At 29.3% G+C, this 27,524-nt stretch overlaps 2 protein-coding genes across 2 annotated transcripts in view; one reads left to right on the forward strand and one right to left on the reverse strand.

The window, feature by feature from the left end:
• Positions 1–18,160, forward strand: part of LOC127288732 (uncharacterized) — a 49,915-nt gene extending 31,755 nt beyond the window's left edge. The window contains exons 2-6 of the mRNA XM_051316365.1: positions 16,077–16,295; positions 16,373–16,447; positions 16,529–16,606; positions 17,314–17,515; positions 17,589–18,160. Coding sequence (XP_051172322.1) covers positions 16,077–16,295; positions 16,373–16,447; positions 16,529–16,606; positions 17,314–17,515; positions 17,589–17,728 — 714 coding nt within the window. The 3' untranslated portion in view covers positions 17,729–18,160. The remainder of the gene's footprint in view (positions 1–16,076; positions 16,296–16,372; positions 16,448–16,528; positions 16,607–17,313; positions 17,516–17,588) is intronic.
• LOC127288731 (putative nuclease HARBI1) overlaps positions 1–27,524 on the reverse strand; it is a 118,009-nt gene that overhangs the window by 3,989 nt on the left and 86,496 nt on the right. The window contains exons 2-3 of the mRNA XM_051316364.1: positions 2,332–2,523; positions 467–617 (exon numbers count right to left, since the gene is read on the reverse strand). Coding sequence (XP_051172321.1) covers positions 467–617; positions 2,332–2,494 — 314 coding nt within the window. The 5' untranslated portion in view covers positions 2,495–2,523. The remainder of the gene's footprint in view (positions 1–466; positions 618–2,331; positions 2,524–27,524) is intronic.

The raw sequence follows: 27,524 nt of genomic DNA on the forward strand, positions 1-27,524 counted from the left end.
ACATATACATTCACTGAAAGAAATTTAAAATTATGTGCTACCCAAATTATTGTTGAACAAAACACATACTGCCACTCAAGGCAGACTAGAATTTTGTGTTCCCCGAATTATTGTTTATCAAGACATATACTATCACTCAAAGAAGTTTTAAATTTTGTCCTATCCAAATGAATGTTTAACAAAACATATACTGCCACTCAAGGCAGACTAGAATCTTATGCGCCCCAAATTATTGTTTAACAAGACATGTAATGTTACTCAAAGAATTAGCACTATATTATAGCATTGTTGATTTTTCGATTTTCGACATTGGGGGTACTAACTGGTCGGACTTTGCAGAAAAGGATTCAAGTTTTAAGTATTTATGAACATTGAAAATTCACACTAATTTTTTGTAATTATTAATGATTTCCCCGTAAACGACTAGACAAATAATGCGAATATCTATGTATAAGTTGATACTTACCGATGAACTTCCTGGTTGGCATAATACCAAATGGCAATTGCCAATTTCTTTGTGACAGGCATAATCGAATTTGGTGTATCCAAATCCGGAGCTAAAATGAGACTTAATTGCTCGAATGTTGTTCTCGTCATGCGGAAATGGGATTGAAAATCTGTTAATATAAAAACAAAAAATGGATTATTCTCTAGCCATTGAAACTAAATATAAAAAAAATCGGACAAGTGCGAGATACTCTCGCATAAAACCGAGGGTTTCTTACACGTTCTCTCCCCTATGCAGGGAGCATGTATTTTCAAAAGATTTTAAACATTTACAAATTTTCGCAAACATTAATATGAAGATCAACTCGGATCTCTTTCGCTATATTTTTCCTGTAATCTGTACGTAAAAATACATAAGGATGTAAATTTTCAACTTTCTACATAAAAAAATATGAGGCGCCAGGGGGGAGCTACACATGCTTTCGTCAAAATTGTATAAATTGTCCAAAATTAGGAGTTTTTCGCAAAAATCGGTATTAAAATCAATTTCAATCATGTCTTTTGAATTTTTCGTGATCTATATGTAAAAGTACAAAAGAATGCAAAATTGTAGTCCTCTGCGTCAAAATTTGTGACCGCTGGGAAGGGTATATGTATTTTCAAGAATTGACAAAAAATTTATATTTTCTTCGCAAAAATCTATATGAAGATCAACTCCAATCTCTTTCGCTATATTTTTCCATTAATCTACTCGCAAAAATACATAAGTATGTAAATTTTCAGCTTTCTAGATCAAAAACTGTGAGCGCCAGGGGGGGGGTACATGCGTTTTTGTCAAAATTGCCAAAAAATTCGAGTTTTTCGTGAAAAACACTATATAGATGAACTCCAATCACGTTCGCTCTATTTTTCCTTAAATCTACGCGTGAAAATACATATATATGAAAAATTTTAGCTCAAAAGGTTGAAAACTGTGGGCGCCTGGGGAGGGGTTACAAGAATTTTTCGGGAAAATGATCTTCAATTTTAAGTTTTTCGCAAAAAACACTATATAGATCAACTCCAATAACGTTCGCTATATTTTTCCTGAAATCTACGCGCGAAAACACATATGCATGCAAATTTTTAGCTCAAAAGGTTGAAAACTGTGAGCGCCAGTGGGGGGGGAGTAAAGGTTATGCTGCCCTACCGAAATTAATAGGGTTCCTACCGTGACCCTAACCTTGACCCTACCGGAACCCTAAAAACATGCAAAAAATATCATGAAAATTAGGAAATCGATAAAATAAATAAAATATATAAATAAATCAAAGTTCGTTAAATTATAAGATTCGATCCACTAGGAATTTGAACTATTGAAATTAATAAAGTATCGAACTAATGAACCTTATTGTGCAAAAGAAGATTTCAGCATTAATGTTCCCAGCTAAAAATTCCCCCACAGAATGCTGAAGGGAGTCTTTAAGGTTCCTTCAGGGATCCTTCACTATTCCTGCGTCGGATCCGGCCAGTATCCCATGCAGGATATTGGGACAAGGATCCCAAACATGTTTCTGTTCAGGAACATTAGCTACCAATGTTTTTTTATGTAAGGGTTCCTATACAGGAACACTTGCACTTTTTCAAGTTGTGGGTGCTTGTCTGTAAAGGATCCTGCAAGGAACCCATAAAGGATCTCGCATGGTTTCCTCAATAAATTTATTTACTTTTTTAACATTCTGCGCAGTAGTTTTCTATGAGTTTCTCAAATGCGTAGTACAACGGTCGAACGGACGAACGCCAAAGGGAAACTATAAGGCTTTAGGCTCTGGGCCATGAAACCCTAAAAATGACAACCTGTGATCCCTGTTGATATATTAATATTATTTTATCACTTATTTGTACCTGACAATGAATATCTTGGGACCGTTTCTTCGAAAAAGTTAACATTTTTCGGATGCTCTTCTCTCCAGTTTGTAGCAGCCAAATATAAAGTAAAAACGTCGATCCCGTCCTCATTCTCGTTCTCTTCTTCATAATCGAAAAATACTTCAATAGCAGCTGCCATAGCCAGCGCTGTAAAGTCTTCATCACGAGCTGCAATTTTAAGGCAACATTTTTTTTATTACACAAGATTTAAATGTAATTGTACATGTTTATTAGAAAGCAACAACTTTTTGTAACATATGAATGTTAAATGAGTCTGAAAGGACAAAAATCGTATACTTTTTTATAATATTTTTTTTATGTAATAAATAGAGTATTATCTTAAAGTACACTATTAAAAAAATAACTTACAAAATTTTTGTTAATAAATATTAAAAATTGAACCCATGATCTCTGGTTGTTTGGAACCTCTCCCAAAAAAGCCGTGGACACGATTTTTCAAAAACTATAGTTGACGGATTTTTCTGAAATTTGGCACACTTCTTCTAGATAGTATTGAAAAAGTGTACCAAATTTCAGAAAGAACTGTTCATTAGTTTTTGAGAAATCATGTTCACCACAAAAGCACTTTTTTGGAAGAGGTCTCAAACAACAAGTTTCCATTGGCTCAATTTTTAATATTTCTTAACAAAAATGTCATAAAGTGTTCTTGTCATGGTGTACACTCGTGCTCAGCGATGCCTTCATCGGACGAATGTGTCGCACTCGTATGCAAGCACGACAGTACCTTAAGATGTTTGAACATTCGAATAAAATAATTTATTTATTACATGAAGAAACAATTTTAAAAAAGTATATGATTTTTTGTTTTCCCAGACCCATATACATTGAGAAAACTGGATATTTAAAAGAAAGATATTAACGCTTAATATATAGATATTAACGCTTAATATGCACTGAAAAAAAAGTCTGGTTAAAATAACCAGAATTCTGGTTAATCTAACCAGAATAAAAAGTTATATATACCCTTACTACTTTTTCTGGTTAAAAGTACTAGAAAATTTGGTTAAAAAATTCTGGTTAATTTTACCAGAATTTCAAGTTAATCTTACTAGAATTTCAAGTTAATCTTACTAGAATTTTTCTAGTTAAAAATTTTTGGTAAAAAAATTTCTGGTTGATCTTACCAGAAATTCTAGTTAATCAGAGAATTAATTAAATTTATTATTATTATATTATATTATAAAATATTATAAAATATGAATTAAAAAAATTTGTATTATGTACATATAAATGCAATCAAACAATAACACCTTTACACTGCAATTCTCTTAATAATGTTTATTTAAATATGATTATTCAGAACTAAAATTCTGATAAAACGTGTCGAGCACGTTTTCAACATAACCTTCAAACTATTTTCCACACGAACGGGTTTGCCGTTCGTCAACAATTTTTTCACTAATATTATAAAATTAATTAACCAACCTTTAAACAGATCTTTTAATTCTCCCAAACCCCAATTTTCCAGAGCTTGGTTAACTTTTTCATCCACTCTTGCGATCCGCACGATAAACTATTCGAAAAAGAACAACAGACGCTATGCAGTGTCCGCGAACGCGCGTTTTTAACCAGAATTATTTTAACCAGAATAATTTAACCATACTTATTTAACTAGAACTGTTTAGTCTTTTTAACTATATTTTCTTGTTAAAATAACTAGAAATTTTTTAACCAAACGCATCTAGTAACTTTAACCAGAACTTTTTTTTCAGTGTGTAGATATTAACGGTTAATAACCAGTTTTCTCAGAGTAACCCTTGAAAGTATTATCCAAGATTGGAAGAACTCTGGCACTTGAGTAAAGACATTATAAATTGAAAATTTGCATACCTTTTTCTTCACTGAAAAAAAAGTTCTGGTTAAAGTTACTAGATGCGTTTGGTTAAAAAATTTCTAGTTATTTTAACAAGAAAATATAGTTAAAAAGACTAAACAGTTCTAGTTAAATAAGTATTGTTAAATTATTCTGGTTAAAAACGCGCGTTCGCGGACACTGCATAGCGTCTGTTGTTCTTTTTCGAAAAGTTTATCGTGCGGATCGCAAGAATGGATGAAAAAGTTAACCAAGCTCTGGAAAATTGGGGTTTGGGAAAATTAAAAGATCTGTTTAAAGGTTGGTTAATTAATTTTATAATATAAGTGAAAAAATTGTTGACGAACGGCAAACCCGTTCGTGTGGAAAATAGTTTGAAGGTTATGTTGAAAAAGTGCTCGACATGTTTTATCAGAATTTTAGTTCTGAATAATCATATTTAAATAAACATTATTAAGAGAATTGCAGTGTAAAGGTGTTATTGTTTGATTGCATTTATATGTACATAATACAAATTTTTGTAATTCATATTTTATAATATTTTATAATATAATATAATAATAATAAATTTAATTAATTCTCGGATTAACTAGAATTTCTGGTAAGATCAACCAGAAATTTTTTTACCAAAAATTTTTAACTAGAAAAATTCTAGTAAGATTAACTTGAAATTCTGGTAAAATTAACCAGAATTTTTTAACCAAATTTTATAGTACTTTTAACCAGAAAAAGTAGTAAGGGTATATATAACTTTTTATTCTGGTTAGATTAACCAGAATTCTGGTTATTTTAACCAGACTTTTTTTTCAGTGTTAAAAATGTTTGAAATATGATTTATAGAAATTTTTCTAATGCAGACATCCAAACAAATTTTTGAGTTGAAATTGTTTAAAACTTTCAAAACTTTTCACTTAAAAATATATCCAAAATCAATTTTTCATAAATTGCAAAGTCAAATAATTTAAAAAAATTTTAAGTTAGACAATTTCTCAAGATTTAAATTGACAAGAATTATAAGTTCAACAATCACAAAACTCATAAATAATTTCAAAAATTATTCGAAATTAAATTTTTTTATGTCCTACTCTATCATATAAGGGTGCAATCAAAAAATGAATCATTTGTAATGAAGAATGATTCATTCATGAAGAATGATTTATAGAAATATTATTATTTTTAAGAAATGTACAGGGTTCCCATCCTTCTGGCTGTTTTAAAATTACGTGACTTTTCAAGGTTTTCTAGGTGAAATGAAATAATGTAATTTTTCCGGGTTATTTATGAAAACTGTTTCTTAAACCAGAAAGAAAAAACAAATAAACTTTCTATTAACTCGTTGTAGAATGTGAAAAAGTTATTTTTAAAGTTAAAATAGTTTTAATATGAACTCATAAATATATTAAAAATTAATCTAAACTATTTGATAAAAAAAATTGTATTTGATTATAAAAATAAATATGAATTAGAAAATGAAATTTAAAAAATTTTATTTATGGTCAAAAATTTTTTTTATATCAATTTTGTCATATCCTTCTAAAATCTGTAAACAGTATTATAAGATTTACGAAACCCATAAAATATCACAAAATATTCAACGTTCTTAATTATTTTAAAAAGATTTCATTGAACAAAATATGTGCTCTGTAAATCCGAATTAGTAGTTTTTTACTAATGAAAGAGTGAGGATTTGTTTACCAATTGAATTAGTAACAGTTTTGACTAATTTTTAGTAAAAAACTACTAATTGCTAGTAGAAAACTACTAATTCGCAGAATAAATCGGCTTACTAATTTGAAATAGTAAAAAATACGACTTACTAATGAATTAGTAGTTTTCTACTAGCAATTAGTAGTTTTTTACTAAAAATTAGTCAAAACTGTTACTCATTCAATTGGTAAACGAATCCGCACTCTTTCAATAGTAGAAAACTACTAATTCAGATTTAGAGAGTGACAAATAACAGTTTTGTTTATAAGTACTCTTTTGGCACTTGTTATTCTGCCTATTGACAATTTTCGAACTAATAAAGAAATTTGAATGTTTTATGATAAATTACAGAGGCACACAAAAAAAAGTTGTCTGTTTCTTGAACTAGACATATATTTCCTATAGTATTTTGGTCCGCTAAAACCGAATCTGAGCTCAGAATTGCTCCATCAAATAAATAAATAAATAAATTCGGTAATGAAAATCGATTTTTAACAAGTGCTCTCTATCCCAACTATTTTGACTATTTGAGATAGTTATTTCATGTTAAATAAATTTTCTGCGCAATTATCATTCACTTTTCAGTTTTGGGACTCAAAGTTGAAGGTTTAAGCTTTCATTCAAGCCCTCGTGAAGGTTTTTATCTTGTTGCGTTTACGTTTTACAACGCTTCAAAAAGTGCTAAAAAAGCGATTTTTTGACACTTTAATCTCGTTTTTTACGGAACTGACAGAATGAAAAATTTTTTTTTGGGTATATTCTTGTTCAGTGACACCTAAACTTTCAATAAACACAGAAAATTTTAAATAAACACGACTTGACCATTTTTTTGTAACCCAGTGTTATTCCTGATATAATAAATATTTTTTAATGTTTATAGGCTTATTTTAAAGGTAATTTTAGAACATTTCAAAATATTCTATTGCAAATATTCTGGTAATCTTTTCCATAGAACTACCAGTTGTTGAAGTTGATCCAAAAATGTCGAAAAATTCTAATGACAGGGTTGCTACGTTTTCTAGAAACCTGGAAATGGATGCGAATTTTATTTTGGATGGAAAAGTCAGGGAAAAGTCATGGAAAAAGTGTAAAACTCCTGGAAAAAAAATTATATCATAAAATTCATCAAAATTCATTAAGCTCATGTGATTGTTGTGATTTTACATGAAAATATTCCCCGCATGTATTTTCACAAAAGACTTGATAGATTGAGTTAAAATTTTGTGGAGAACTCAAAAAATTAATTTTTAAACAATTATTTATTATAATAATAAACTTTACTATATTTTTATGAATGTTATATATTTAATAACTATTTTTATATAAACCATACATTTATGGAGTATGAAAAAATACCATATTAAGCCTTTGAAAACCTGGAAAAGTCATCGAATTTTGTTCTAGATAAATCGTAGCAACCCTGAATGAATATTTTTCAGCACAAAATATTTTTTAAAAATTAAAAAATAAATGTTTTACAATGTCTTCACACTAGTCTTTACTTTTTAATTACTTTTTAATTTTTAAAAATATTCTGTGCTGAAAAATATTCATTTGAATTTTTTGATACTTTTCAGATAAAATTCAACAACTGGCATTTTTTTGGAAAAAATTATCACAATATTTGCTATAGAATTTTTTGATTCTAGGTAAAGTTACCTTTTCAATAAGCCTATAAACGTTAAAAAATATTCATTATATCAGGAATAATGTTAATTTTAAGATAACTTTGCAAATTGAAGATTTTTTATGATATTTTGTTTAAAAATAAACCAATTTATCTCGCGGCTTATTTTTTGCGTAATTTTAGTAGCTTTTAAAATCTCAAAGAGAAAAATTTTAGTTTATTATATTTAAGAAAATAAACGATTTTTTGCAATGATCAAAAAACAAACGTTCGCACAATTCACGCCGGTAATGTAAATCGTTTAAATTCTTAAAAAGAAGTTGAACTGAAAAATAAATTTTCAAAAATTATTCAAAACTTTTATTTGATTAAAATTGGAAATCGAATGTGTAATTGATTAAAATTTAAATTAATTGTCTAAAGTTTGGAATAATGCAACATTCAATTAAATTAAATCTGAAATAATACAATTTTTAATTGTTGGGTATTTGGAATAACTAAATAATTTGAATTGTGAATAATTGAAGTTTCAATCGATTGGAGTGAGGATTAATTAAAGTTTTAAATTCATTAAAACTAGGAATAATTGAATTTTAATTTATTACAATGTGTAAAAATAAAATTTTTAACTGATTGGAATATGGATTAATTGATAATTTAATTGATAAACATTCGGAATAATTAAAAATTTAATTGATTACTAAATACAGTAGAACCTCGATTATCCGGACTAATGGATACAGACATGTATCCGGATAATCCGGTTATTTGGATAAATGATAAAATAAACGAATTTTCGATTTATAAATGAATTGCAGTAAAACCTCGTTAACGCGAACTCGCTTAACGCGAATTTCGCTTAGCACGAACGAAAGTTTCGGTCCCTAGAAAATAATATGGGATATTATTATTCGGATAACACGAATTTCGTTATAACGAGAACAAATTTTCTAGTCCCGTCGAATTCGTGTTAACGAGGTTTTACTGTATTTAAGTATTTATTTATATAAAACAGTTATACAAAATTAAAACTCTTTAAGTCAATATGAATAAATTTTTTGTTTAAAAATAATTAAAATGATTCACATAAACATTTTTTTAAAATCCTCAAATACATAAAACGACAATATTTCTTACGAATGTAAAATACGAAATTACGTCAATTTGTTGTATTAAATGCCTAAAATCTAAAAAAAAAGTAACGAAAAATTTGTCCGGATAATCGAAAATCTGGATAATCGAGGTAATAAATAATACTTCCATTTTTATTACGAAAGATTTAACAGGGTTTCCACGGGTCTTGGAAACCAGGAAAAATTAAATTATCAGGGAAAAGTCAAGGAATTTTATCAAAACTACTGGAGAAATATAATATTTTTAGAAATGCTATAAAAATCACTTTTTTAAAAACTAATTGAAATTTAGACTTTTACAAATTATCATTTAATTTTTTTATAATTAAAAACCTTTTCAAACTTTTGAATTTGGTTTAGGGAAAGAGACAAATGTCGGTCTGGAAATCAGGGAAAAGTCAGCAAAAGTAAAATCAAATTTTCGTAGCAACCGTGTAAAATTATTATATAATTTTCAATCAGTTAATTATTTATTTATTTCGAATTTTAATATAACAAAAATTTAATTAAATCAAATAAAAAGAAAAATTCATTCAATTATTCCAAATGTTAATCTATTTTAATTTTTAATGACGAAACCATTTGCTGAATGAATTGAATTGCTGAAAACTTTTTACAAATTTTTAACAATAATTGAATTTTATAGAATTTTTAAATGACTAATGTCTTAAATAATTGAATTTTAGAAGAACTGAAGTTAATATTTCTTTTAGAAATAATTGAATATCAAGAAATTTTAAATTGAAAAGTCAAGAAATTTTATAAATATAAAAAATACTGAAAAATATTAAGGTTTTAAAAATGCAACGAAAATTCTGTTTTTTAAAAATTGTAATTCAAATTTTTACTTTAAAAAATTATTGTCTTATTTTTTTAAGATTGAAAACCTCTTAAAATGTTTTCATTTGGGTCAGGCAAAAAAATCAAAAATCCTTCTGGAAATCAGGGAAAAGCAAAATTAAATATCGGTGGCAACACTGAATCCTGATAGAATTTTAACGCACTCCGATTAAAATAATTTAATCGTTATAACATGAAGGTATAAATTAATTTTAATTTTATATTCTTTTTATAGTTTTTACTTTAAAGTATTTCTCTTCTTAGAAAAATACATTTAGAAAAAAAACAAAATGCCCTTTAACCCCTTCACAGTCGATGACGTGTATACACGTCATGGCATAAGTGGGCTCAAACTGTCGATGACGTGTATACACGCAAGCAGATTTGTGGCTATATAAACAGACATATTTGTCCCAAAATTGTTACTCGGGGGTTTTCAGGGTTTCTGATTACGAATCCGTTGTCAGTTTTTTAAAATTCAAAATGGCGGATCCAATATGGCGGACGACTTTTTAAAAAATTCATCGGATTCGCTTGAAACTTGTTACTCGGGGGTTTTCGGGGTTGCTGATTACGAATCCGAAGTCAGTTTTTAAAAATTTTTTAAATTAAAAATGGCGGATCCAATATTGCGGACGACTTTTTCAAAATTTGATCGGTTTCGCTTGAAACTTATTACTCGGGGGTTTTCGGTGTCGCGGATTACAAATCCGATGCCAGTTTTCCAAAATTTTGAAAATTCAAAATGGCGGATTGTTTTTTACTGTCTTGATTCATGTTTGTCATAGTCTGTACAGTACTGTCCCTGTCTTTTCGTTGAAGGCGATTGACTGTCAATTGTTTTCGTCATTGCGTTGTTTCTGTGTCGAATGTGTTATTTTTATGCTTCTTTTCACTTTCAAAAATTGTCTCATCTCTGTTTTACTAAATCGATTAGCAATTGTTTTTTACAGTCTCGATTCCCGTTTGTTATTGTCTGTACAGTACTGTCACTGTCTTTTTCGTTGAAGGCGATTGACTGTCAATTGTTTTCGTCATTGCGTTGTTTCTGTGTCGTCTGCCATATTGGATCCGCCATTTTAAATTTTGAAAAACTGACATCGGATTCGTAATCAGCGACGCCAAAAACCCCCGAGTATCAAGTTTCAAGCGAAACTGATCAAATTTTGAAAATGTTGTCCGCCATATTGGATCCGCCATTTTAAATTTTGAAAAACTGACATCGGATTCGTAATCAGCGACCTCAAATACAATAGTATACTTGATTGCGCAAATTTTAGTTTTTAAAAATGTTGGTGACATTTTGAGCCCACTTATGAGATTTGGGTCTCGACTGTGAAAGGGTTAATGAGTTAAAATGTTTTACTGGGTACATTATACTTTTTGGAAGGGAAAATGATATTTTTTAAAGAAAAAAAATTGTAATAAAAAATGTGTTCATTTACAAACATTTTTAAGCAGTCAAATCTTTATCTCAAGTCGCCATTATATAAATTTTAAAAACCGATGCAATTTTTTTTACTATGGATTATTTTTTATATAAAAAAAACTCTACAACTTCATCGTATTTTCAAAAAATGACCCTTCTTGCAAATATGATGATTTATTTAAGAAATAAAAAGAAATTTTCTTAAAATTTAGAGAAATTATTTTAAACAGTTAATTATATTTGCTAAACAATGCACTGTTTGAAAATTCAATTCGGTGAAGTTATTCACTATTCAATTAAATTCTTTGAAAGAAAAATGATAATTTTGATTTAAATCATGATTTAAATCAAGTTGATTTGAAACATTACAGCCCTGATTTAAATTGAAATCAATTAAAAATTTGAGGATGTTGAAAACTCGATAAATTAAATTTTAAAATACAATTTAAAAAAAATAAAAAGCTGAAATAAATCTTATTTTATACCTACTAAAAAAGTCGAAAAAGTAGCGTTTTATTAAAATAAGTTGAAAATAGAAGTCATATTCATTGAAAAAAGTCGAAAAAGTTATACAATCCAAGGCCACATTTTACGAAAACTTGATTAAGAATTATAATAATTATGTTTAAATTGGAGATGCGATTGTATTGAACAAAATTTTGAAATACGATTTTATATTGTTCTTAAAATTATCATTTTAACTGAAAGGATCAACATCACTGACACTCCACGTGATAAGTAAATTAATTTTCGCTAACGAATATAAAATCGAGTAACAAAATATTTGTTTGACATGCAATAAACATCTTATCTTACTCAGGTAAATAATTCCTAAAAAAATTATTAAATTTTTTAACGTCCGAGAAATATATTAATTAGAAGGTTTCGTATGAATAAAACGATAACATTCGGACCATTGTTGTTTTAATAAAAGTTTACTCCAACATTTCGAAATCTAAATGATTTTCTCTTCAGAGAGTCTATCAAAATTATAATAAATTGCCAAATAAACAAATACAAAAAATAATTAAAATAAATAGAATAAACAATAAATAATGAACACAGTAAACAATAAATGAAATACTATACAATAAGAACAATTAACAATAATAAAATAAAAAATAAAAAATAAAAAATAAATACAATAAATAATAAAAACAAAAATAAACACAATAAATAATAAAAATAAAATAAATGCAATCAAAAAATTCCTAAAAAAATATTGTCAATTAAACCTAAATTAATGACATTAATAAAATACATACCTTCAGCCATTTTTTCTGCTTCACTCCTCACATTAACTCCTGCTAACGATAAGTGTTAACACCGGGCTTCTAGTAATAATTTTCTAGGAAATTTCACAAAAACTAGACCATTTTTTGTTACAAACAGACATAATTTTCGTAAAAAGTAAAACACGTTTCATAAATTGTCGCAATTTTCAAATTTTGCGCCAATACGAATGAGGATCTGACGGAATTAACCACTTGCAATCAAACAAACAAAGATTAAGTGAAAATGTACATTTTAAACTAGTTGAGCACCACTGTTGACACCGGGTGCTAACACCCAGTGACTGTCGAAAACAACCATACTTTGTTGCACACCCACGTAGCACCGAAGATTTAATAAATATTTATTAAATATTTATTTTCAATGTTCGCAGTATTTAGAAGAAAGGTTAAGTAAAGCTTCTGTAAATATTTAAATATCCGCACTTGAGCAAATGTCTAACGCAAACCTCGAGTGTAGCTTGAAATTAAATATTCGTTAAAGCTTCGGCTCGTAACTTGAGTGAAGCTTTAAATTAAATATTCGTTAAAGGTTCATCTTGAACCTTGATTGAAGATTTGAAAGGGATCTTAAATGAAGAGCAGCTAAGGTCCCTTTCATCGTGGAGCGTCACAAATATGCGTTAAAGGTTCAGCTCGAAACTTTATTGATGCTTGAAAAACATATTCGTTAAATGTTCGCTCAGATAGCTGGGTTTTAAAATTATCTAAGCATAAAGTATTAATTGTATTAATAATAATAATATAATTAAAATATTTATATCTTTAATTTGAATCAGTTTAATAAATAAATTGATTTAAGAAATTTTACTTTTCAAAAATTAAAAAAAAAAATTTCTTAAATTTAGTGACTCATACTTGATTAAATAATTTTTTAGAGACTTTAAATAACGAAATTAATTTTGAAAATAAATTTGGGGGGACCGGGGATCGAACACGTGTTCGCCGAACTTCTTCTTCTTCTTAAATGATTGGAAAAAAAATATTGCTCTTAAGCTACAAGTGATTTTATTGGTTTGCGGAAAACGGCGAGATAATTTAAAATTTGATTTTTTGTTTTGACAGTATATAACCAAGCAAAAATTATCTTAACCATCGAAACAATTCATACCGTTTTCCGCAACCAATAAAGTCACTTGTACTTTATCAAAATGCAGGTGTTGCACAAAAAACATTATTTTATCTAGCTACAAGTCTGAAATTTTTATATTCTAGCCATGAAGTTTGTGTATATGATTGCTTTGTACTATTTTTATATTTAGAAGAATACATTGTTTAAATGAAAGTGAACATAAATTAAATAGTAACAAACAGTTAAATTCAATTTAGATGTGTACATTCCCCCTGGTCGTCTGTAAATATAGTTTTTGATTAGTAAAAATCTACACTGAGAGAAATGACCAAGTAGCACGATATATAAACCAGATGTCACGGTGATATCACCAAGGAATGTCACCGTGACATCAGGAAAATGTCACGGTGACATTCCTTGGTGATATCACCGTGACATCTGGTTGATATATCGTGCTACTTGGGTGAATGGTTGGGGCTACTACTTTTTTATTAGTAAAGGAAGTTAATTCCCCTGCCCATTTAGTTAGTAAAACTCAGTAATGTTTTTAGTGAATTTTAATATTTTCGATATCAAGCGCAACTATTTCGAATTGGTAAACAGGAAATAATAACCACACGTACAAAAATAGTTCCATGTAAAAGTTTAACTGACAGAGTAGTTGGGTTTACCATTTTTTTAGCAAACGCGGTTGGCAGTTGTTAGAAATTCAGTTGGCAACACTCATGCTCGTGAAGCAATGTCGTGAGAAAACGTGATCATTTGTGTATATCTTTTTATATATTTTCTACACTTATATTATTTTTATATATAAATTATTTAATTGAGTATTAAAAAAGTGCGTGGATTTACGGGAGTTATTAATATCAGGGGGGTTCGAAAATTATGTAAATAGTTTTGAATGTAAATGACAATTTAACCAAGAAACCTAACCTATAAAATTTATAAATTATTATTCGCATCATACAAAAAATATGTTTAATATAAGATTTATATCTTACTTGGTACAGCAAGAAAGTTATATTAACCTTATAATAAACATATTTTTTTGGATGTGAATAGTATTAAATAAATATTTACGGCTGTATTTTATTACATCGAATTACCTATTTGATTAGTAAGATTAACTAACTAAATGTTATCTGTTAAAATATTTATTAGTAGTTGGTACTAACTAAAGTAAGTTCCCCTTACTAATAAAATGGTAACGTTAACTATTTATCTTTTTACTATTATAAATGGTATCCCTGACTATCGAATTAGCAGCAGTATAGTTTACTAACCAAAATGGTCCCACACAGCACATTATATTTCCTAAACATTTCATGAATATTTCATTGAAAGATTTGAAATATTTCAATGCAAGGTTCATGAAATGTTGAGTAAAACAGGAAAATGTCCGCCTATAAGAAATATTGCCGTGCAATTTTGCTGAAATATTACACTTTAATACTCCTGCAATATTACACATGAAGACTCTGCAATATTCAGGAAACATTTCAAAAAAAGTTAGAAACTTTTTTAAAATATGAAATCAATCGTTATTTTCAATCATGTTCAACACCTTAGGATCCTGGAATATTAAAAACTACTGCGCAGCTGTACAGGCCATAGAAACTGAGATCGACCAGTGCGCATCATTTAAATGGAATTTTTCTATAATATTTTAATGAAATATTTCAGCAACATTACACTGCAATATTTCTTATAGGCGGACATTTACCTAATTTCAGCAATATTTCAAGGACTTCGCATTGGAATATTTCTAAATTTCAATGAAATATTTCAGAAATATTTAGGAAATTTCATGTGCTGTGTGGGGTATTAGTAACCATTTTATTAGTTGACTCAACTACTTTGTTCTTTCAGTGCACTATCCTCTCTTTAAAAGCTTATAACTAAGGTAAAAAAATTCGCATTACATTAAGACAACCTAGAGTCAGCATCTACTCTAATTCTAAGTTACTATTCGAAATTGCAAAAAGGAGAAAAATTTTTTGCGTTATTATGGATTTTAGAAGATAAAAAATACATGGTTTTTCACACGATTTTGACAACCGTCTACTTTGAAAAATTATAGTTTATTCAACAAAAATCCTATGAGTTTGCAAAATATTTTCTATAATATTTAAACACTTCTGAAACATATAATTAAAAAAACTTACGCTTATTTCATTACCTTTTTGAAATTATTTAAAACAAAGTTAAAATGTTATCTCTTTAACAAATAAACGCACAGATCTGAAACAAATTTCAAATTATGTAATAAAAGATTCAGTTAACAAAACAAAAATCAAAAATTGTTTAAAAAATTTTTCCAAAGAATTATAAAAATTTTTTCTCGTATTTTGCTCCATTACTCCCATTGAGGCAAGTTGCGGACCGGGATGTACCCTTTTGTCAAAATCCTTTTGTCAAAATGGTCTGAAAAGCATGTATTTTTTATCTTCTAAAATCTTTATTCTAAAGTGTTTTTTAATTCTCAAAAAAGAAGCTTATTACTACATTATAATTTTCTATAATGATTGTCTCATATAGCTTTCTGTTTAGCTTAACAGAACGTAAACAATACTCCCAATAAAAAATCTTTTTCAATCATATTCTACTATTAATTTTTGAAGGGTAAGTACTAAAAAATTAATGTTACTTTAATTAAACTCTTTTTGGCATTAATGTATTAGAGCAGAATATGAAAATTAACATCTTTGTAAAAATTAGGAAAGCAAACGCAACAATACTAAGCATGTAGTATTATATTTAATTATAATGTAAGTTAAAATTATATAGATGGATTCGGAGTATGCAGGAACTCCAACTTCTTCTCAAATGAATGTCGAGACTGAAGTCTCCGAATTGTATGGACGAGGTCATAGAGGCAGAGTGCCTTTACTACCATGGACACCAACAATAGATGAAGAAAAGGAGCCACCATTAAAGAAAACAAAGACGATGCAAGCTAAGGTAGCAGCTAAGAACGAAGCTCAAGCAGCAGCTAAAGTTTTTAATGTACGATATAAATATATTTATTTCAATTATTAAATTTAGAAAATAAATTGTATTTAACAATTAATAAACAATTTTAGAAAATAGTAAAAGATGGAATTGCAAAATGTACTGAGGAAGTAGACGTTCTTTGCTTGCAACGTGCTTTAAGCAATGTATGTATGTGGTTAAACATAAATTTACAATATAAGTTAATTATTAGTAAGATTAATTTATCTGTAATTTTGTAATTGTAGAAAGATGAAAATGCTGTAGTAACTGTTGTTAAGAACAAGCCTCCAAAGTACGTTATCCAAAATACAGTTGCTACTCAGGTAAAATAAAATTGTACATATTTTGCATCCCAATAAATTAAAATAAGAAATTATATCTACAGAATACGATTTCAATCATTTTGCAGTGTGACATAATGCACTGCAGTTAAAGCTGTTAAATTTTAACATTTTACAATAAAAAATTAGGGTGGTTCTCCGGCAAATCACTTTTCTATACAAATTTTTTAAACTCTGGGAAAATGTCCCTTTTTATGTACTTTATAAGTGGTAAAAAAACCCAGTACCCTTTGCCATGTTAAAAACTGATAAATTTGGGTTTAAAGTTGCACAAGTTAACATTAGATTCCTAATCTGAACATGCAACACTCATATATATTTTATTGAATTTTTTTAAGTTTTCTTTAATTTTTTATAAAATGAGTATATTGTAGAATGGAATTAATAGAATGATATAAAAAAAGTTTTTGTAGGGGTATCCATGATAATTTTTGAATTACAATGTTTTGAAGTAGAAAAGTTAGGTTATTAAGATTTTTAAAAAAAGTCAAGTATATTACACGCTTGAGAAAGCACGACAGTGAAGTGAGCTGTTGATCAGTATAAACTAGTCGCAAGGAACTGAGCACCTCTGGAGCCGGAGAACCACCTTAAAAAGCATTCTGAGTCACAATAATTCATAAGATATCACAACAGCCCCAAAAGAAGATATCTTTTAACTTTCGTATAAAAAGACTTTTATTCTGCAGGTAATGTTTGCCGGTGTCAACATAAATAATGAAAAGTTGGCCAAAGCCAAAATTGCAACGACGTTGAAGTTGAGATTAACGTATCTTGCGCAAGGATATTGGACACCTGAACAAATGCCATTCATTGGTAGCCGAAATCCACAGAATGTTAGTGATGAAGAATTTATAGAAGTTACTCAAACTGACATCAACAACATTATGCGTATGTATAGTGTAAATAAACTATTATTTTTTTTATAAATACTTTAAATATTAATTACAAATATTTTTTCCAGGCATCGTTAACAGTCTTCAAGAAGATAACGAGTTAAAAATCTCAGATGGTACAGAAGAAAAAGCGAGTGATAACAAATATGTTAGAAAATGTATTCTGGAGGTTCCAAAAACTTGGCGTAATACTCATAAAAATAAGTAATTTGTCAAAAAATACCAGAATCTAATATATCACATGTATCAACGGTGATTTTATCTCTTTTGTTTTGATCTGAGTTCATTGACTGCACGTGTCGTGTATAAAATCTACGAATTGTCACCTTCTTATGTCAGTTTTTATTTTGCTTTGCGATGAATGACATCGTCTATTCGAATTTAATTTTTAGACAAAAAAATTTTAGACTTATTACTAATGTAACCAAATAACTTTAATTTTAATTGAACAAGGTATTTATTTATTTATTTTTTTTATTCTTCAATTTTTTATGAGAAGTTCTAATAAGTTTGTGAATAATTAATTTCTAATTTTGGTTTAATAAAGTGGCCTGATGATGGTGTCAAACCAAGACACCGAAACGTTGCCGAATAAATAATTTGGTGTTTCATTTATTGCTTCCAATAATCGAAAGAATCTCAAATTCTAAATTTATTTTTTAAATAAAAATACACTCTAAAGACATTTTTCTTTAGACATTCTTATAATATTCAGTGATTTTAAGAATATTCAACTAATTCCCTAAACATCTAATCAAAATTCGTATTTCCTTAAGTATTAATAATAGTACAATTTTACTAGCCCCTGTGGCTGTTATAAGTTAATAAATCTGGTTTTCCCCAAGATAAATTTTAATAACTTAAAACTTACTCTTATCACGGTTTAGAGAAAAATAAAAATAAAGGGTGTCAGCCCCTTTGTCGCTTAGAATACTTTTTACTTCAAAAAGCAGGTCAAAAATATTAACTTGTTATAAATATTTGAAAATGGCGTCACAATTTTTCCCTTGGGTAACAAAACACGTGTGCGTTTACTGATTCCTACTATAGCGAAAATGTGGACACCGTTTATAAATATTGAAATAAATTAATAGCTTTACGAATTGTCCACACACAACCAGCACGAAAACTTGCAAGAAGCTTGCCGTGCAAGATGTCCAAGATTGTAGTGCAAATATGTAGCGATTTTGATGAAAGCAACAAAATGTCCTCTTATAGCAAGTTTGTAGGGCAACTTTGGCGCAAACTTGCTGCGACTTTGCAAAACTTAATACGATGCGCAGTTGTAAATTGAAGCTCCTACGGCTGCGCAATATATTTTTTAACCTTCAAAGCAGGATGCCTTTAATGTTTATTTAGTAACAAATTGTTTCGAAAATTTTTGTTTAGTTTCTATACAAGCTTGCAGCAAGCTTTTTACAAGTTTGCTTAACTACTTCTTACTCAACGATAAAAATATTTTTAATTTATTAATTAAATTCCACCAGCCAATTATGATTAAATCTATTTTATTATACAAAATATTGAAAATAAACCTTCACTTTAATTAAACTCTTTTTTAATAGGACAAAAAGTCAAAAGCAATAATTGCAATACAATATTCTGAATTATTAAAACCTACCAAATGAAGAAAGCATACACAATTTTAATTTAGTTATTGTAAACCTATGATTTTCTTTTATTTAATTGTTATTCTAATGTCTATTTTTCTATTTGACTGTATTTTCAGAATATTTAAAGAAGCGATGGATTTCATGGAAGAAGATAATTCTTTTTTGGAAGAAATTGATCTTCCAAGTGAAGATGAATATCCATCAGATAGTGAGGAAGAAGAAGACATGAATCTCTCTGATGAAGAAAATAACCCAGTAGATCCAGTGCAACATGAAGCACAAGGATTTGAAGGCAATCTTCTTGTAGACGAAAATCAAAGAGAAAGAGATGACTTTCAAAATGTCAATGACATTGAAAACGTCCAAGAAGATATACCGTTACAAGTTCAAAGAGAAGTGAGAGATCCAATAGCCGTAGATGCACAAGGACCACTTTTCCAAGGTTTGCAAAATGATCGTAGAATGAATATTTTTATTCAAAGTAGAAACGATATACATGCAAAAGATCAGTTTTTGATTGCATTAGCGCAAAATACGGCTGCAAGGGAGACTTATAAAAGTCTTATTAATAAACTTTTGTGGATAAAGCAAAGTTATATTAATTGCAAAATACCAACTACAATGAAGCAGTTGTGGAACACAATGGGCAGAGATACATCCAATTTGATTTATTCGGTTTATTGTTCACTATGCAGGACTAAAGTTGGCGATGGTAAAACAGCAACCAGAGTTTGTCACTGTGGTTCTTGTGGTCCTCGTTTACAAAACAAATATTTGGCAAATTATATTCTAGTTCCAATTATTCCTCAATTGCAAGAAATTTTAAAATTGCCAAATATAGCTCAGTCTTTGCAGTACGGAGATGAGCGTGTTAAAATAAATGCGGATAATATAGAAGACATTTATGATGGCGAAAAGTATCGAGATCTACGTTTAAACGGAGGTTTAAGACAGCTTTATAATATGTCTTTAACCTTGTGGATAGACGGAGTATCTCTAGCAAAGTCATCAAAAGCTTCTTGTTGTCCAATACTTTTACGTATTAATGAACTGCCACCATATGCTAGACATAAACATATAATATTAGCAGGCATTTATGTTGGAAATCAAAAACCAAATATTAATAGTTTATTGGTTCCTATTACTGATCAATTAAGGTATTCACACAATACTGGTATTAGATGGGAACCTAATGTTGGACAAGAAGTTAATAGTAAATTTTTAACAACAACACTTACAGCAGATTCAGTTGCAAGACCAGATGTATTGAGAATGACTCAATATAACGGATATTTCGGTTGTACTAAATGCATTGCACGTGGAGAACGGATTGTAGGAACTTTAAAAATGGTTTATCCTGATGAAGCTCGTGTTTTGCGTAAAAATGAAACTATCCTCAATGATATGGTTCTGGCAGAACAGAAAGAAGGGTAGTCAATGGTGTAAAAGGTGCTACTGCTTTAGCACAAATACCGGAATTTGATTTAGATTCTGGAGTTGTACACGATGATTGTCATAACTTTCATTTAGGATGTACAAGGCAATTAACAAAAATGTTTCTGAATGATAGTACAAAAAGTTGGTACATTGGAACCCCTACTAAATTACAACAAATTGACAAAATAATTGCAACAATTAAAGTACCATCAGAAATTTCCAGACGCCCTCGATCTATCCGTGACTACAGTAAGTGGAAAGCTACTGAGTGGCGAAATTGGCTGTTGTACTATTCTCTTCCATGTCTCGATAGAATACTAAAAGAACCATACTACTCACACTTTGCTTTACTCAGTGGGGCAGTATTTATCCTGAGCAACGCATCGATATCACGTAATGATATATTGGTTGCACGTGCTTATTTAGAGCAATTTAGTATTCTAGCACAGAGACACTATGGAAAATAAATATGTCGTATAATTTTCATTTTGCAGGTCATTCACCAAAGTCAGTTGTTGAATGGGGACCATCCATTTGAGAGTTTCTATTCAAAAATTAAAGATACCGTTACTAGTGCGAATAGCCGAGCAGATCAAATAGTAACTCGTTTTTTCATCATAAAATTTCTCGAAAAATGTGTTCATTCACAAGATATTTCTGAGAGAACAAAAAATGAGATAAAACGATTGTTGAAGTATAATCCTGTAGACATTTCAGAAGGAATGCAACCAGGGCATTATTTTAGAGGTGAAGGAAGACCCAACCAAAGACGTCTGAATGCATTTGAAATTAATGCCATAAGAAGAACAGGAGAAACTATAGGGGAAGAAACTGTTGTAAATGTATATCGGAAAGCAGTAATACACAGAGTAGATTATCAGGTAGATGATAATGTACAAAGAGACATTTGCAATTCGGTAGTCTACACAAAAAACGGTTTTCTCAAAATTACAGGATTGCTATCCTATCAAATTGAAGAGAGAACAATTTGTGGGATTATTGGAACAGTTTTAGAAGAAGGTAACAATCTTTATGGAACACGATATATAACAGAAGTTTTTTTAAATGATGAAATTTCTTTTGTGTCTTTCCATGATGTGATTGTACCAGGAATTCTAATGGATGTAAACGATAAGTTTATTGCTACTCCATTAGCAAACACTTCGAGTATTGATTAAATTTCGACACAAAATATTTGTGGATATTTCGAAAAACAATTTATATTACGAAATTGACCACTTGCGTTGAGATTTCGCGCAATGGGTTAATTTGTTTAAAAATTGACAATGTCAGTTTACAACTTGCGTTGAGTTTCGCGCAAAGATATAAACGAGAATATGAAACTGATTACTTGCGTTGAGATTTCGCGCAATGGATCAATTTCTTTAATAATTGTCAATGTCAGGTTATTGCTTGCGCTAAGTTTCGCGCAAAGATATGACCTACATTATGAAACCAATCAAATGCGCTGATTTGAAGTAGATTTACACTTTGTGTAAAAAGATATAAGCGGTGGTTTTAGTGGGTAGGACCGGTCATATGTTTAGTAGTTTATCGCTCAGTTGGTAAGGCCCCTTAGTTGACACTTACTCATACGAAATGTATGTTGCGACATTTATTGATTTTCATTGAATATTTATTGTCTGTCTTCTATATGTAATTTGAATTTATAACGAGCGCTATCACATGAAAAAATTTCGGTATCGCGACATATATTTTATATGAGTAACTAGCAAGGTAGGTGCCTCATCCATTAGACAATTTACTCAATATATTGCCCTATTCCATCATAGCGCATGTCGAGCCTCGTATTTCAAAAGGGTGTGCGTAAATGCATTTCCACCAGAAAAGAAGAAAAAAAAAAAGATAAAGGTTAGTATAAACATATTTAGATAAATCATTTCGTTTTTAGCCAAAAATAATAGTAAATATTTTATTTTTAAGAAATTCACAATTTCAAGTAACATATTTGTAAGTTAAGTTCTTACAGTCTATGCAATTTTTAACCCTTTATTTTTTAAATACATATATATATATATATATATACCGAAACATTACAATATCCTACTCTGTAACATTACAGCAGACTTAAATATAAGCTTCGTAAGATTACAATGTAAACTTACAGTAAGTTTAAGGTAACTTTAAATGTACGTCATACAGTGCCCTTACAATATAAAGGTACAGTAACTTTCCAAGGTAAGCTCACTGGAAGCTTACATAGAAAGGTCACTTATTTGTGTTTCGTCAAAAAAAAATTTCTTTCAGCTAAAATCGCCAAAAACTGATAAAAATTCTGAATTAGGGGCAGAGATAATTTTTTTTGCCGAAACACTACGATAGAGCATTTTCATGTATTTTTTCACGCTGAATCCGAATTCGAAGTCAGTATTGACAGATTGGCTCAAATTTTGAAGATAATTCCAAAAAACTGATTTTGAGTATTTTTTTTGCAATTATCTCAAAAATTTGAGCGAATCTAACAATTCTGACTTTGGATTCGGATTCAGCGACAAAAAATACATGGAATTACACTATCGCAGTGACATTCTAAATTTTTTTAACTTCACATATGACGATAAAAATAACGACAACATAGTTTACTTACAAACTGATAACGTATCTCCTTTCAAAATTCAAAAATTTAAAATGGCGGATTAAATATGGCGGATAAAATTAAAAATTGAGCTAGGCTCGTGAAAATTACAACTCGGGGGTTTTCGAGGTTGCTGGTTACAAATTTGATGTCAGTTTTTAAAAATTATAAATGGCGGATTCAAAATGGAGGACAAAAAATTTAAAAAATTGAGCTAATTTCGTAAAAATGTCTACATAGGGGTTTTTTTGGTCGCTGATTACAAATCCGATGTCAGTTTTAAAAATTTTTTAAATGGTTGATGACAAATCTCTATTTAAAATTCAAAATGGCGGATAGAATTAAAAAATTAAGCTAGTCTTTTGATTATTAATTAAATAATCCTCACGTAATTTCCATAAAAAGTTATCTAGCGTTGTATTTGATAAGTTCAAATGGCACTTTTTTACGTTCAATATAAAAAAGTTAGACCAATTTTTTATATTTTGGTCCACCATTTTGATTTTTTAAAAAGTAACGATGAATTCGTAAAGATGTTACGTTTATATTTAATTTTGAAGGTAAGCGTAGTCAAAAGGTATTTTATACTTCGGAAGTCGTTAGCAAATATTTCACACGAATGCAATATTCGTGCTTTATTTTTATTTATTTGTAGGAATGTTTCTTGCCTCAGCCCTATGGGGACCGTTATGAAATTGTTCTTACTTATTTGACAGAAAAGAGTATTAAAGGTTAAGAGAAAATAAAATATAAAGATGTGCAAGAGAATATTAGTTTATTATAATAAGAACTCAAATATAAAATCAAATTAAATTATAAGTATAATAAAGTATTACAACCAAGTATTACTCACAACTTACTTATGTGCTTTCCTCGAAGGAATGTATACGTAGTATGGTTGAATAAATTATGTATTTAGATATTTTAACAAGGTTTAGAATTGGTTGGAAGTCAATACGGGTACGAGATTTTGGTTATCTTTTTATCGAAAGTAAAAATACTCGAATGCCGATCTTTGACCAGATTTTACATCAGAATCCGAAATAAATTATACCGAGTACAATGGTTCGTATGGACCATGCCATATAATTATTAATTTTGACAATTAGGCCCGAATCCGCTTTCGGAATAAATAAACGAATCTATTACTGATGGGATAAATATTAAAGTACAGAAGACCGAAATACAGACAACTGTCTGAAGTAAACTGTCGCAGAAAAATGTATCGGTTTTGGAGGAGAATTTCCAGGCTTTTATACCCTTTGGTATAGGGGTGACGGGGCAAAGGTGACGTTGTGACGATTTTGAATAGCCAATCAACATATTAAATAATTTATATCGTCACTGTTACCCAATCTGAATTAATTTGCTTTATAATGACCAATAAGAATTCATCTGATGGGGAGGAGTCATTGTTGTTTCTCGGTAAAAGTGGGGAAATGCACTGGTTCCTCTCCTCCAGACAATTCTTGGAAAAAATGATCTTATTACATGACTTATATATATTCCAGTTATTTTTAGTTAATTAAGATATTAATAAAAATATTAATTGTTAATAATAATAAATAAATAAATATGTAAGTCATGTAAAAGGTCTTATTTTTGTGAAATTAATAATAAAATCATACAAACATTCAATCATACAAACATACACTAATTTTTGTATAATGGAATATAATAACAACAATACTAATTAATTAAATAATTAATATACGTTAATTCTAAGATTAGTTGATCTTTAATCGATTCAGATTATTTGATCAGGTGATTGACCGGGATGACCTCGTATGACACCATATGCATGTGTCTACAGAGTGCGAAAAATATGCTACATTGTGTCGGTCTTCTACTCTTATTCTTTGTAGAAGCGAACGACTTTGAATGGTCACGTACTGTGGTGACAGTCTTGACCTCTTATGAACTTTAATTGCCGTATTGGTTTATACTGCACTTTTTAATTTCGTATTAATTTTAGGTTTAATATAATAATGCAATAACAATCATACCATACAATAGGTTATACAATATTATGCATTTTACACAATATTATACCACACTAAGATAATATAATTATTACTATCATTATTATTAGATATTTTAAATAATGATTTTGAAAAAGATTTTGTGAACGTAACAATCTTCCCCTCTTAAAGTATTATCGTCCTCGATAATGTCTGAACTAACGTAAGATCAACCATGCTTAGATCTGAATATTAATTTATGTGTAATTTTGGTATTCTTGAACAATAATTCGGTTGGTGATGTAGTGGAATGGCATTTGTTTATGGAACGTGGGACACTGACAGGGTAAGTAAGTAAATGGAAGGGGGTTTGGAGATAATGAGTGCAGAGGATGCAACCGAGACTTTGTATATACTTCATCTTTGATATATCGGCTTTCCATTGATGTTTGCGTATTTGAAATCGTGATAAAAATAGTTTATATAAATGACTTCATCAAAATTTTTCATCCCTCTCTTAAGATCGAAATCCCATGGTATGATGAGCATTGGCAGTGTTAAATATCTCAAGATACAGATCAGTTCTGAAGTAGAAGATGTCTCGTGCAGATCAAGAGCCCGTGGTAGTTCTAAGTGACGATGATCAAGTCGTGGTGTCTGATTCAAGAGAAGAAGAAGTAGTTTCCGCGTTGATTGAAAATCCAGGAAATCAAGTAACTAATACTTCGATTTCCGAGATTCGGGAAACAAGTGGAACAAGTTTTGTTTCTGCAGACCGTGCTGTTGATGTGGCAGGTACTGCAGAACTAGAGTGTGTTGCTCAATCTTCTTCTTCCGGTAATGTGTCAACACAACCATCATATTTGGGTCCCATTTTTCGTGGTACCCGTCGCCATCGTCGAAGAACTTCCCCAATTCTTAATAACGTTGTTTTAAGAACTGATGCAACAAACAGAACTCGGATTGTTGATAGCAGCTGGTTGGAAATAACCAGGTTGTTGGCTCAGCTGGCAAATCGGGTATCAGCAGTTGAGGAAAATATGTCCATTTATTATCTCACTATGTGGGGCTTGCCAATGGTTGATCCTGGTACAGAGGTTGCGAATGTCATGGACAATATTTTGAGGATTGGCTCCAGGGATACAGCAACAGTGATGGATTATTTACCTGAACCAAGAAAAGGTGTATTAATAAGATTTACATCAAGGCTGGTTAGGGATTTTGTTTTAAGATCGGGAGATACCTTGACCAGTCATGGAATTTCAGTGGGAAGGATTTGAGGTTAGTATGTTTACATTTTGATACTAATTATTTGGTATTAAAAATATGTGAAGGATAAAATAAAATAAAAAAAAACAATTTTGTTACAGATGTATGGCGAAGTGGTGCGAGTGATGCTAAGGGACCCTTTTTATACAATATGTATGTAATGTTTTAATGTCAATATATAATTATAAGTTAATTAACATTGATTTGTTTTCAGGATCGAAAAATAGTTTAGGAGCAAAGCGGAAACATGGTGGTCTTGACGAATTAACAAAAATGATGTCAAAGTTGCGGATTACTGACAATAAACCAGGTAAATATTGACTTTGATTATTGTGCCAAAAAGAAAATATTAATTACAAAACAATTAATTTTTTTGATTGTATTGTTAGGATAAAAAAAAATGTAATTATTTAAAATTTTATTATATTTAAATTTCTAGCTCGAAAAAGGAAACACAAACTAGCCTTATCGATGGAAATGGATCCAGGTGTTTCTCTTTTAATTAAACCAGAGGAGGAGAAAACTACATTTAGAGAATCCATCTCTATTGATAAAGACGAGGCCTTATCTTTAACTCGCCAAAATTTTAACCTTTCTCGTCCTCTGTTTCCTGTTATTGAACACCATGACGGCCATCGTTTCATTTCTCTTCGCAGAACCAGAATTTCAAATTTACAGTATGTATTCAAATTTTTCTAATTATTCTTTTCCTTATAAAATAATTGTAATATTTAAAAGAAAATTTTAAAACCAAAATAATTAATTATTAAAAGTATATATTTTTTTTTTTTGTTTCAGACGTTAGTGACAAAATGGGTCAAATAGTGTTATTCGCATCATTTATATTAAAATACACACATATTCATTCTTATATATTCAAAACAGTTATAATAAATTTTTACATTTTCAAATCAAATTGATCAATTATTCAGATTTTTATACACAATTATTATTACACATGTAAAAAAAAAAATAAAATAAAATTATTTTATTAACGATTTTAATCAAAAATTTCTTATTTCTCTCTTTGTTTGTATAAAAGAAATAAATAAATCAGAATTATTTATTTAAAAATTTTAGATTTCGAAATATGTGAATTAAACAAAACAATTGCAGGATAAAAAGAAG

Source organism: Leptopilina boulardi, unplaced genomic scaffold (genome assembly GCF_019393585.1).
Source record: "Leptopilina boulardi isolate dan_hultmark-lab unplaced genomic scaffold, ZJU_Lbou_2.1 LbouV2_393, whole genome shotgun sequence".
Taxonomy (NCBI): domain Eukaryota; kingdom Metazoa; phylum Arthropoda; class Insecta; order Hymenoptera; family Figitidae; genus Leptopilina; species Leptopilina boulardi.